This window comes from Coffea eugenioides, chromosome 6, assembly GCF_003713205.1.
Source record: "Coffea eugenioides isolate CCC68of chromosome 6, Ceug_1.0, whole genome shotgun sequence".
Lineage (NCBI taxonomy): Eukaryota > Viridiplantae > Streptophyta > Magnoliopsida > Gentianales > Rubiaceae > Coffea > Coffea eugenioides.
This window is the reverse complement of record NC_040040.1, coordinates 52,819,286-52,833,091: the sequence shown is the minus strand read 5'-3', so window position 1 is coordinate 52,833,091 and position 13,806 is coordinate 52,819,286. Positions and strand designations below refer to the sequence as shown.

Here is a 13,806-nt window from a genome sequence, read left to right as displayed (position 1 = left end):
ATTGGATATGTAGCACAAAGGGCAAATCTGGTACAAAATTCTAATTTCACTCCCTAAAATAATATTTTAATCATTTGGACTAAATTTGCAAAGGATTAGTAACCTCAGGGGAGGTCAGTGTAATTTTTCAAACCACAGAGGAGGTCAGTGCAAATGTCAGAAACCTCAGGGGAGGTTTCTGCAATTATCCCTTTTCATAATTACAATTCAACTGATAAGATTTTTTTCCGATCTCTGTCGTAACATCCGCAATCAATCTGACAATTTTCGAACCAATCTTATGGTCCAATCCTCACAAACTAGACACTTCATTACCAATCTTGTGGTCTAACTGGATCAACTAATTTCTTCGCAGTTGTTGGGCTTGGATTTGAACCCAACGGTTGGTGGGATAAAATCCAAACCCAACAACAACAATTTTTATACTCTAATTTTGATAGCCAAAAACACCCACAATTAACCCTTGTAATCGGGTCAATTCGTCAATGTGTATAGGCACCCCAAGATCAATTTCTTGAACCCAAAATTCTGATACCAAATGTTGATTGACAAATTAATTGTGAGGTGGACAAATAAAGTGATGGACTTGGTTGAAATCAATTGTGAGGTGGATAAATTAATTGAAGGTGGTCCTACTACTAAAGTTGGTGCAGCTATTAGTGTTGAAAAACTACAGGAAAAAATATGGTGATGTTGAAAACCTCAAAGGTAAAAATTATGATTTTCTAGTTTTACAAGATTTTATTTGTGACATGAGTGAACTGAATTATGGAGCATTGGATGGAGTATGGGTGAACATATTTGAACTTTTTGATAGAAGTGATCAAAACAAAAAAATTGTTCAACAAGTATAAGTTTCGTCCACTAGCACGTGTAAAGATGAAATTGAAAATCTATTGCAAGTTGGTGTTGAATGTTGTTCATATTGCGACTGAATTTTTCATGGAGATTCAAACTCGTGATGGCATTAGAGATGACAATATCAAGAGTTTGGTTTAAGGGAGGCAATAAAGGAAATTAAACCAAATTGCATTTGGTTTCTTAATTCTTTTTGGCGTCTTGTTTGTTTAGTTTCCATATTGGATTAAGAAATCTAAAATCAGTTTCCAAGTAAGTTTCAATTTACAATTGTATTTATTTTAGGAAATTTTGGAATTTATAAATACTACCAGTCTAGTAGGTTATTACTAGAAGAGTTGAGTTAAGTTGTAAGAGTACGTTTGAGAGAAAATCTCATAGTTAAGATTTGTGAGTTGTCGTGAGCGAAAGACTACGACTTTATATTATTATTATTGAGTTTTGGATTAATAAATTATTGAGTTTTGTTGTGCGTTAATTGTCCTCCTCTTCCCATATATTTTTATATGTGCTAAAATTGCTTCCGCCGTGAGCGTTTTTTTTTTTTTTTTTGTGCCAACACACTCTCTCTCTCTCTCCTCATCGTTTTAGTCTTTCACTTGTCATTTAGTTTAACTAATTGAACATTTAGCCACACAGCAATGTGAAAAACTGGGAATCATTCAAATGCAGAGGATTGAAAGACTAGATTACTTACAGACAGTGGAAGTGAGAAAAGTTGCTGCTTCTCAATCTTTTAGAGCATACTATGTAGAGGTTGACGGGAACTTGAAATTCAAACTTGTGAAGAAGAGTGACTTGGAATTTAAATAACTAAAAATGCAGTCTTATTACATGCCTCTTGGTTTTACCAGACAAAAGAGACGTAAGGGAAACCTGGGCAAAATGCCAGACTACTTATCCAATATTCTAGGAAAAGATAATCAGATTAGGCAACCTTGAAACACTAGACAACCTTATAAAAAATCATCTTGCAGTCTAAATAAAATCAAACATTGGTTTTCTGGTAGCCTTCAGCATTAAGGTGATCTCACAATCTTTTTTCTGAATCTCTTCAAACATACTGCTCATCAACTTACTCATTGATCTCTATCTGAAAAGGTTGGAGCGCTTGACCCATTTGTTAGACTTTCACGTCCAGATTGTTGCGGCTGATCATAACTCACCTGCAACAGGATTTCAGCAAAGTATTAAACCACATGATTGATTATCCAAAAAGATCAGTCTTTAGAAATAGTTAAATTATAAGCCAGCCATGCAGAGTGTGCCACGGAAAAAATAGACAGATATAATGGACAGAGGATCTCGTCTGCCTTCCAGACAGGCAGAGATATTCAAACAATTCCAACGTTATATTGTCCGGACTCTTTGGAAATAGTGACATTTTGTTTGGTTTATCTAGAATTCAGCAATTATTTGCCCTTTTACTTTGAAAATTACCTTTTTTTTTCTGACATTTTCTCACGAAAGTAAGAATTTTTGGCAAATAAACCTAACTCCCCACAGTAACTCCAAAAGCCGGTAACTTTGGGAGTCCTGTGAGGGACTTATAAACCTAAACCCCAACCCCCCCATTACCGATGTGGACTTTGAAAATTACCTGAGAGGCACATTTTGGGGTTTCTCTCACTAGGGTTGCTGGACTAGGAATGATGCCTGACATTCGTTCTTCTGCTAGAGTCCATAACCTATCAAGTTCAGGTAACACCACAGTACGAAGATCTGGTCTATCTTTACGCCTTAGTTCTGTGCATTTAAGAGCTAACTTGGCAAAATTCAGGGCCTCCTCTACTGGCCAGTCTGGAACAGCTGGGTCAAGCATATCAGCGAATTTCCCCTTCTCAATGGCCCTCTGAACATGGTGAGTCAAACCCATGGGAGGTTTTGCTGTAATAATTTGAAGAAGCATGACTCCTAATGAATAAATATCCGATTTTATTCCAAGCATACCAGTTTGCTGGTACTCGGGATCTATGTAACAGAATGTTCCGGCTGTGGATGTCATAAGGTATTGTGTTACAGTATCAGCTACAGAAGGAGGGACAAGCCTTGCTAAACCAACATCACCGATCTTGCTTACATAGTTTCGATCAAGCAAAATGTTGGCTGGTTTTAGATCCCGGTGAACGAGTGGTTCTGGCTTTGTCTGGTGGAGGAAAAGGAGGCAAGTGCCAATCTCTGCTGCTATTCGGAACCTTAATTGCCAAGGAAGCACTGGGGTCTGTCCTCGCCGGAAGAGACGATCATCTAAGCTGCCATTTGGCATGTACTCATACACGAGGCAACCATACTCTGGGCATGCTCCTAGTAGGAGAACCATGTTCGGATGTCGTATACAACTAAGAACTTCAACCTATATCAACATAGTACAAAAGAATATGAGAAAGACATCACTAGTGTGTTTCAGTAAAACTATTTGTTGTAATTTGATTCCTTCAGAGGATGTTAGTGCTTAATTCTGGCATTAGGGCCTGAAGATTTATCGATTTCATGCATTAAAATGTACGTACAGATGCTGCAGAAGGTTGTGCATCTTTATCAAATTTTGCTTGAATCTGTTATATATTTTCAGCATGTTCGTATTATTTCATTGGCCAGTATATGCATGTTTCGTCCTTTTAATTTTTGTTACATAGCTGTAGTTGGATGACTGATGTTCTAAGGGTAGTCAAACATGCCTAAGTATATTTAATTCCCATACCTCTTGCTGAAACTGTGCCCTTCCTTGAGATGCGTCAGGACGTAGTACCTTTATTGCAACAGGTGTATGATCTAGGTTACATTTGTAGACTGGTCCATATCCACCTTCACCAATTTTTCGAGACTCTGAGAAGTGATCCGTTGCTGTTTCAATTTCATCTATGGTGTATCTCCGGTATCTAACATCACCATGTGCTAGCGTATGCAGTACTCTTTTTCTCTCCTCTTCTTCTCTGAGTGCCTTCATTTCTGCATTCTTTCTTTTTTGTGCTTCCAGTTCAGCAATCCTCTGAGCTGCTTCAGCTGCCTCAATGGCTACCTTACACTTGGCCTTTTCTTTTTCTGCAATTGCTAGTGCTGCTTCCTCAGCTAATCGTGCCTCTTCTAGCTTCTGCTGTTCCTCCATTTTCCAACGTTGAAGCTCTAATGCCTAGAGCAAATATTTTAAATTTACTTTGGCCATTTCCAATTTGGCTGATAAAATTCTTATATCTTTGACTTCTTGTGTATTTCGTGCAACGAATGGAGATCTTATTGCACAAGGAGTTTGAAAATTTTGAATTGCAAAAGTGCTCACCTTCTGTTTTGCTAAGAGTGCTTCTTTGCATGCTGTGCTATACATCTCCATTGTCTGCTTGAGCTCTTGCTTGAGCCTTCTCATCTCAGCTTCTACATCCTCCTGTGCGTAAGATACAAAGCTTAAGTCATTGTTTAATAAATGCTCTATTTATCATCGTTGCTTTGGAAAGGCCTATGTGGTTAGTGGTGCATCTTCTAGTAACTTTGAAGGTCCTGAAAACCTTCATCTATACCCCTTACCCCAGATAAGATTTCTTACCTTCTTTGAAGAAGTAAAAATTTTCTCTTGGTCATATCAAACCACTGAAAATAAAAAGCAGAAACCACAAGAACGAAGGCAAGGAAAAAAGCAAGTGAAAGATGTATGTTTGGAACATTACCTGATGTAAATGTGAATTAACGTAGAGAAGAAACCTTAGTTCTTATTCCTGTCTGGAGGGTTTAAATCTCGTAGTGGAGTGAATGTTCAATGGCTTACAATATCACACTATATCAATGTTCAGTAATCGACTACCATATAAGAAATTAGTTGGGAATATTTTGTGTTGGAAGTTAGGCATTGTGTTAATTACACAAAATCTCTTTCCTAAAAGGCCTGACTAACAATCTTTGGTCTTGGTGTCTTGCTATCTTCATATGACCAATAACACTGATCGGCCTTTATAGTATGATGATTACCTGAGTAATTTCTATGTCTTATGCTATTACCTTGAACTTGTTACACAAAGTGTGAATTAAGTAGTTATTGTCCATTAGTAAAGCATTTCAAGTTTAAATCATGCTTAAAGCTTGAAGTGGTTTTTGTTGTCTGCCAAGTCTTTCACAAACTTGAATTCTACTCCTGTACTACATTGTTTGTAAGATTGGCTCAGAAACTTCATCTGTAAATCTCATTGGGTCACTAATGCTACTTCTGTATGGTGGAGAATATGCATGTAACACAAATAAATTTCTTTTTGTCCTTTGAATTTTATTTTTTTGTTGGAGATTGATAAGACAGTAATCACTACTAACTTGGTTTCGCAAGACTACTTTATTTTCGGTTGATGAATTAACAGTATTGGGTATCAATGCGCATACCTGACTCTGGCTGGATGATGACGACCATGATATGCTGCCATTTTCGTGTGTTCTGGATGGAAATGTACCAGAACCGCTTGTATCAGGTGTCCTTGGCCCTGAGAATGATGAACCAAAATTCGATGTATTCTCTGTTTCAGAGCCATTTGAAAGACGAGGGGGAAATGCCATGTCCTGAATGTCAGGTAAAGGGAACAAGTGATCCATGCTGGACCTGCCCGAACTGATAAATGATATGTCGCTATCTGGCAATGAGAAGTCTCCAGATGACCTATTCTGAGTTTTGCCTCTAGTAAATGGTGACCTGAGCAAGGGTAGTAAAGTACGGTTACTGTATGTCTTAGCCTTCATTTGCTGGAAATCAATCAAATGATTTGTTTATTCACTTTCATCGCATTTCTTTTGCAGGTATTGGTTGAAATGTGGGTTCCACACAACTTTTACCCATGCAGATTTAAGAATTCTAATGCAGGACCAAACATCTTAATGATTTTGAATGTGAGATGCCTAATACCGTCATTCTGTTTGTTCCTTATGTAGAAAGTGAAAAGCAGTCATTTCTTGATATATGCACAACTCACTTGATTGAGTCCATATCTTCAGCCAGAGTTCGTGGGACAATCGGTGATTTATCATGAGAAAAACCTGTTCAAGTTGAGTGATGCATTTAGTTCCTCTACCTGTACTAAAACCATAATTTAGACATGGCAAAATTGCAGAACCAGACCTCTTACTCCACTGCCATGCATCAGACGTGCATCAGAAAGGACAGGATTTGTCGTGCCTTGATTTTGCCCTTGGCGAGGCGGTGGATTTGGAACTGGACAGGAGGCAGCCCTTACTGATGAGAGTTTTCCTTTTGAGATGGTATAAACATTGCAAAAATCTGGTGCCACCTTGGAAACAGTGGAAGCGACGTCTGTAGTCTTGAATCTGCTGCGTCCAAAGATTTGTTAGTAACGAGGTACAAAAATAGCATCACACTTATGCTTTCACCAGGGGAAAAGGGAAATAGCAACACTAATGCTGCTAGTCGAGTAGTTGCTAGATGATAATATTTCTACTATCTTCATATTGTTTTGAAGAATGGTTGATTCAGTTAGACCATACACGTAGAGTGAGATTGAATTAATGGAATTTTTTAATTTCTTTTGGTACCAACCCTGAAGTCACCTTCTTTGAACATTTCTGCAGTGTGTGGTGTAGGCACCAGATACAAGGTAAGAGTGAACTATATGGGTTCTAATGCTTTCAACTGGCTTTTCTGACAAATGAAAAGTATTGCCTTTGCGTGTCTGCATGCATGTGCATTGTGTGAGTGTTTATGGTTATAAAAAGCTCATCATGGCATCTATGGTTCTTGATATAGGTTTGATTCTAGGAATAGACCTGCATTTTGAGGCTCTCTAACCAAAATAGAAGTGATTGTTAATAAAAGAAAGGAAGAAGGATCAAGTATCTTGCAGAAAGTTACTTCTCTTAAAAGTTTCCAGCATAGCTGATCTTAAACAGAAACAGGTGTTCACATCTGTATGTATCTCTGAATTTAATTATTTGGATAGTAAGAAAATAGATAAATGGGGCAAAGAAGTAATTTACCGAACAAATGCACTCTTTGATGGAGCACTAAGCACCAAATTCTCAACGAAGTTTGCCCTGACATAGTCATATATGCCTTTTGCTATGTCCAAATCCTCAATCATGACTTCATTAACTCGTATCTGTTGCAAGATAACTAGTCAAATTCTAAGAGCTTGCTACCTAAACATAAAAAGGAAATTCATGTTGATCAGGTAAAGGCATCCAAGAGGGGTATTGGGTTTAAAGAACGGACTGAAAGATATCACATGTTGAATCAGGGAACTTAGATGTGGGTTTTTCATAATCTTTTTAATCGATGATTCTTGAGAATGAATGGTTAACTTTCTCTCTTGGACAATTTTTGGGTTCAATTACTAGGTCTTTTCTAAACTTATGTAGGTATTCTATGATTTACTTCTTTTTTTGCAGTACATGATGAAATCCTATTCTTTTCTTTCTTTTCACTTCTTGTAGCAAGTCAAGAAAAGAAATAAGTAACCAACATAATTCAGAACTTCAAAATATATAGCAGATCTTACATCCTTGCGAGTGCAGAAGCAGCGGAAGGGAAGGAACAACTCCTTGGATTGGCCATCAGCATCTTTATATGATCTTTGAATGCTATCATTAGCATCAGCAAGAGCAATGTGGCTCACCACTGCAACAATGATAAAAATTTTGGAATTCCTAATGAGATTTTCCAAGATGAATATCGAAAAATCTTACAACATACAAGCATGAAACGTATGCTTGCATATTCGTCCAGTATCTGTAAACCCCCGAGCAGAAACTGTTACCATGCTGCAGACATTATTAATACATGCAGAGCAGGTATCTTTGAGTTTTAAGCATTGTGTCCAACAGCATAGTTTGGACTGCATGATTATCAGTCAGAATTAAATGTTGAGAATTGCTTGTTTTCTTTGGAGTATAGACCATAAGCTTAACTTTCTCGAGCTATTTGCCTTATTCTTACATTGTTTCTCTGCAGTTTCACAAATTTGTTTGAAACTGATACTGTATTGTACTTTTATGCAGTTAGGATTGCAGCCTTACGACATGATGCATTCTCACAATATGGACGTGAAAAGCTGGCATAACAAAACAATGATGGACTGATGGGTAGGTATTTGTATAGAGATTCTATTTCGAATAAGTCCATGCATTGAGAATTCAAGCACATACAGATACCAGAATAATTGTTTCAAATGTTATTGTGCAAACAAAATCAGCATCAGGGCATTCATCATAGAAAGACTAATATGCATTGACAATTATTAGACACATAAATCAGGACTTTGATTGTAAGCATCTAATTAATGCTGAATTACAAACACCAATATGGAACACAATATGAAGAGTAGAAGATAAAAAGAGAGAATTACATGAAGCAGAGGAAGGTTGTTTTTGTTTGACATGAATCAATGTAACATATTTGCCTTTTCCCACAAGATTATCAACAGCCCATTTCAAAGCATATTGGCTTCCTTTGTCTTTATCTATGGCCACGCATACCATTTCAGCATTTCCTCTAGGAATTGGCATTTTGGTTCTGTAGCTAGGATCAATTCGAACACACCCAAACCCTTTGAGTTTTATAAGAATTCTTGCTTTTATGCTTTTGTCAAATGAGTTTCTAGACTTTCCTCTCCTTGTTTCTTGCATTACCGAAGGCTAAACCATTTGAAAAACCTCTTTTTATATCTTGGAGAGGCTCCAAGTGATTTGGAAATCTTAGACTCCTTTTTGACTCCCAAAGTCTCCTAGATGAAAAGAGATAATTCAAAGTATTTAGTTTTGCTTCTGGTATTCTTTTTTCTTTTTGAGAGATGACAGCAAAGACATTTGAAAGTCATCCTACATTCCAGGGATTTCTCATTCCTATCCCCCCTTGAAGCGGTTGACCAGGGAATGGTAGATGATCCAACCCATATTTCAGAAAAAAGAAAAGAAAAGAAAGACAAGTAGTAGTGAAAAGACCAGTTCTGCAGAGTTTTCTTTGCCTGGTCCAAGGCCAAGCGTTGTAAAAGACAGACAAAGGTTGCAACATTTTCTGAAGGACACAAGACAGGCAAGATGCCTAACTAATTGCCTATTTTCAGAGGGAAAAAGGTTTCACCCTTGTCCTAGAAAAAATAGCCAACTAATTTACTTATCTCAGAAAGGAAATACAACTAATTGTTTCTCCAATTTTCTTGCTGTACGACCCCCTCTAGGTCCAAACATGCTTTGTCTTTCCCTTCAAGGAAGCTTGATGTTCATTTCACACAGAAAAGGCAAAATACCATGGTAGGAGGATGAACTCAATTAGCTACTTATTTATTTCAAGGGATCAAAATAAATGATCCAAGTTTGGAAACCTCATCATCATCAAAAAAAAAAAAAGAGTATGGAAACCTAAACTAATCAATGCCAAAACTAGAAAATACATATGTGTCAGAATTTTTCATGATCTTTTTTTTTTTAAATTCTTTTTAGCGTTGTCAAAACGTTAGCTCTACTACTTTGTAATTTACTTGATAAGTGGATATTCATAGTTTGCCTCTGATTATATGCTTGTGTTATTGTGGTGTTTGTAGGAACTAATGCATCTTCGATCTTTTCATTTGCGTTTTGGCATTATATCAAATGATAAAAGTACTAGAACATTTCTTTGTTGCCAAGATAGATTTGTTCAATGAGACAAATCTGATATAACTGTCATTCCCATCCTTTACAATTTTCACATTTTTGATAATTTCTTACTGCAAACTTTAAGTACTATGGCATGGTTAAAAAAAAAATATAGATTAAGAAAGTGGTTCCTTCTTAAACATAGGCAGTCCTTTGATCAACATAGAGAAAAATGTATAATCTCATTTTATTTTAGAAAATGGAATGTGATTAGATTTAGACTTTTTTTTTTTCTTTAGCTTATTGAAAAGGGAAAAGCAGAAAATTTGATGCATATGCTGCACCTTTTCCTTTCTTTATCTTTTTTTTTTTTGGTTTTTCGTGCAATAAATTGGCTACATTAAGACAATGCAAGAAAATCATGCTCAATGAGCCAAAAATTGTATACAGCAATAAGCCAAAACTTTAGAAAGATAAATATGCATAACCATAACTTGTCATGATACAACAAGTGTACCCAACAAAAAGAATGTCAGCTTCTTGTTAACAAATTACTCTATGATTATCAACGAACTGGAGCTAGATTGGAAATGCTAGCAACTCTAGAATATACAAACCTTCAAAATCTTGTTCATTGGCATGCATTAATCTGTTAACGATTGCTCTAAGATAAATCCCATTTTATCAAGAAGCTTACAGTATATTGAAAACGGTACTAGACTATATACATCATGACAAGAACTAATGCACTTTCCTGCCCATTTTTCCATTCTGAAAAAGGCCTTCCAATTGAACTTCACCTCAATGTATATTCTTCTTGTTAACATCATTGCCTTGTGAAGCCAAATCTTCCATTCCCACTGTACCTCGAAAAATCATCCGATTTGTGTCCAAGACTTCCTTTGTATGACAGAAAAAGCTTTCCCACTTAACCATTCATTGGAACATTAATGAAGTCCTCAGATAACCCCCTTGATGAGCGCATGTCTGTTTCACTGGTATATGAAGAGTGGAAATCATCAACATCATCTCTTTCCTTTATCTCTTCAATCCTGTCGACTGCCTCCTTAATGTCCCATCTGTTGTCAATTTCAGGCTCACAAAGAATCAGTGCTATCTTCAATAGCTTCATCATTTCACCTTCACAGTGCTTAGTTCCTTGCATATCTTTGTCAAAAACCTCAACGGTCCACTCATCCTTGACAACAGAATGCACCCAAGTCGGCAAATCGGTGTCACTTCCCTTACCTTGTTGCAAGAAGTTTGATGGAAATTTTCCTGTGAGAAGTTCAAGTATCAATACACCCAAGCTCCAGACATCAGTTTTCTTGGTGATGCGGCCATTTTGCTTGAATTCAGGTGACTTGTATGCTATCATTTGGTCCCGTGCTTGTTCCAAGTTGACTACTGGAAGTAGTCCGTAGTCGGTGAGCAATGGCTCATTGTTTTCGTTAAGAATAACATTGGAGGATTTGAGGTGACCGTGGGGTGCGATCAGGCTCGGGAGCGAATTGTAGAGATACAGAAGGCCTTTAGATACACCTTTGACAATCTTCAATCTGGTAGGCCAATCAGGGCTTGACAGGCCACGAGATTTGTTACCTGGAAATACAAGTTTCTGCTGTTTAGACCTCAGCACACGAGTGGCTTGATTTCCTTTTTTTAATTTTTGGTTCTTCAGAAATTACTTACATTAATATCTATTACTCCTCGCCGACTGAGGAATTCAAAGTTAGGAAGGCAAAATTGTTATGCATATTTTTGGTCATTGATGGAACAGAAAAGGTAAAACCACTTCTCAGGAAAGTATTTTAGATCCAACCAAAGAAGTCTAATATAGGGAGAAATAAGTGATCAACTATGGCTAAAAACTGCAGAGAAAAGCAATCTTCATACTCAGAACTAATAAAAGTTGCATCATGCATAGTAAATTTGAATTATGTATACTTACCATGAAGTTGAACAGCCAGGCTGACATTTTCAACATAGGTAGAAACTATAAGTTTCTCCTCTTTCCTATAGTAGAAGGCCACAAGTGGAAGCACATTCGGATGACTCAATCTGCCTAACCTTCTCATGTGCTCATGGAATTCTTCTTTGCCAACATTGTTCATTTGCCTATACCTCTTCACAACCATCACTGGTCCTGTATTAAGGGCAGCTTTATAGGTAGATCCAAACATTCCACTCCCTAATACCTCAGCAGAGGCTTTGAGTAGATCAGACATGTCGAATTTTCCAACATCATCCCTCAAGAATGAAAGCTTGATATTCTGATCACTCTTCTTGCCTTCTGAACCGCGATCTGGTGACATCCCTTTTTCCAATCTGTCCAAATCTTCAGAGGGAGGTTTGTTGTGACCTTGTGGAGCTGCTGCAGCTGCTGGTGCATCTCCCAGTTGAGGTGCTTTCTTGCGCCGGCTGAGGATGATTATAACTGCTACAATTGCTCCCAAAGCTACCACAACAGCTATTGCAACAAGTACTATAGTTACAACAGATAGCTTTCGCTCTGGGGGACTAGGACATGGTTCCAATGGTGCACCACAAAGGTCTGAATTATCTGTTCATCGGTAGAATTTAATCTCTTGTAAGTTAATCTGACAATACCACTTACTGATGTATAGATTTCATCTTAGGTATCTCGCGCTAATCCGTAGAGGCTTTTTTTTCTTAATGTGAGACAGAAGAAAAAAGTAAAAGACCTAGAAATCAAGAGGAAAAAAAATAGATCATCATAGTTATATGGTGTGGAAAGATTTTCAAGATAAATAACCAATTATAAGCTTAATATCAGTTGCCCTGCTGGTATTATTTCACTTGGATATTTAAATATACGTATATAGTTCCATCATGGGACAAAGCTAACCACTTGGTCGAATTGTAGTAATGCCATAAACCTTAAGGATTAAATTCTTCATTGTAGCTGTGACAATGTTTGTATCCTGTTTTGGGACTTTATTATGGTATTGTCTACCACCATCGTCAAGTTTTGAACATCCTTCTGAAATAGGAGGCGTGACTATCATATTATAACATCATGGTACCATATTAAAGACAAGAAATCATTGAAAAACAGTTGTGCTATTAAATAAACATAAAACAATTTTTGAGAAAGAGACTCACCAGAAAATGAAGCTGCTTTGAGGTTGCTCAGGCTGGCAGGAATTTGACCCCCTAGGTGGTTGTGGGAGAAATTCACATTAATCATTCTTTCTTGAGTAAAATCGGGAATTTGACCTGAAAACTGATTGCCATCAAGCGTCAACTCTATAAGCTTTGGCAATGTTCCCAAGGAGGATGGTATTGGCCCTGAAAGCTGATTGTTACTCAAATGAATCTTCTTAATTGACAGCATGCCTACAAAAGCATCGGCTGGAATCTCCCCTGAAAATTTGTTATTCGACAAATAAAACGATTTCAAGGCACCAAGTTTCTTCATGTCCGGGAGAGGTCCTTCGAAATCATTATTCATGAAGCTGAGAGTCCTCAAACTCTTCAGCTGGCTAAGGGCATCCTCATTGATATCACCCTTCAACCCCATATTTTCAAGCTTCAATCCCCAAACATTCCCTTTATCGCAAAGTACACCACTCCAATTCGGCTGATCACCCTTGCATGAGGGTACTTTCGCGTCCCAATTGGACAATGCACCAGTATTTTTCAGGGAATCCTTGAACTGTATAAGCAAATCAGGCTCTGACAAACAGATGCACGTATGAACAAGCTGTAGAACAATGGCTAGTATGAGAAGACACCATGAGGACTTGCAAATCTTAGCCATGGCGCGAGCAAAATTGTATCGTGACGCGCACTTGTGGTGTGCGCGCCCTTAGGGAGGGCTCCTGAGCAAAAGATTGTCTTCTTTGTGTGCAGAAGGAGCTGGAGAATGGAATGAAGGTTGACATGCAAAAATGTATGGGCATAGGACCGGAAGGCAGGGAGGGGGAGGGAGAGATAGGTGCCAAGAATAGTGAAAGGCAGTGAGGAGCCGTGAAAACGCATGAATGGACAAAAATGGAAAGAGGGCGTTTGTTGTTATTGTTCATGTTGACTATGTCCTCTCTTTGCATGCATGGTGACATGGGAGAGCTTTGCATGAGAAATTTGCGGTTTGCCTTTGAGCTTTGTTCATGAATAAATTTTATTCTTCACTTTGTTCTCCCCGTGGCTTCCCCCTTTTCAATGTTAGTTGGGATCAGATTCACAGATTTGTACATAATTTTCTGCAGTTCAAAGACTAACATGCCTTTATTCTCCAACCAAACTACTATTTCAAATTGAATTATCTCATAAAACTTAAAAAAGAAAAAAAAAAAATCAGATGCATATAGTAATACAAATATCATGTAATTAGTAAGTCTTAAATGGTTTAAGAGTTTGAGTAGAGGGCTA

General features: G+C 37.5%; 2 protein-coding genes across 2 annotated transcripts; both read right to left on the bottom strand.

Moving 5' to 3' along the window:
• Positions 1-1,937: 1,937 nt before the first annotated feature.
• LOC113774426 (U-box domain-containing protein 35-like) lies at positions 1,938-8,316 on the bottom strand. Its single transcript, XM_027318964.1, has 10 exons — positions 8,184-8,316; positions 7,338-7,456; positions 6,817-6,938; positions 5,945-6,150; positions 5,799-5,862; positions 5,218-5,521; positions 4,136-4,237; positions 3,560-3,988; positions 2,459-3,211; positions 1,938-2,024 (listed from the first exon to the last, which is right to left on the bottom strand). The coding sequence occupies exons 1-10, from the start codon at positions 8,314-8,316 to the stop codon at positions 1,938-1,940; spliced, it is 2,319 nt and encodes a 772-aa protein (XP_027174765.1).
• Positions 8,317-10,339: 2,023 nt separating this feature from the next.
• On the bottom strand, positions 10,340-13,195 carry LOC113774425 (pollen receptor-like kinase 4). The gene is made up of 3 exons (XM_027318963.1): positions 12,538-13,195; positions 11,363-11,974; positions 10,340-11,013 (listed from the first exon to the last, which is right to left on the bottom strand). Exons 1-3 carry the CDS (start codon positions 13,193-13,195, stop codon positions 10,340-10,342), a joined length of 1,944 nt encoding a protein of 647 aa, XP_027174764.1.
• Positions 13,196-13,806: the final 611 nt, after the last annotated feature.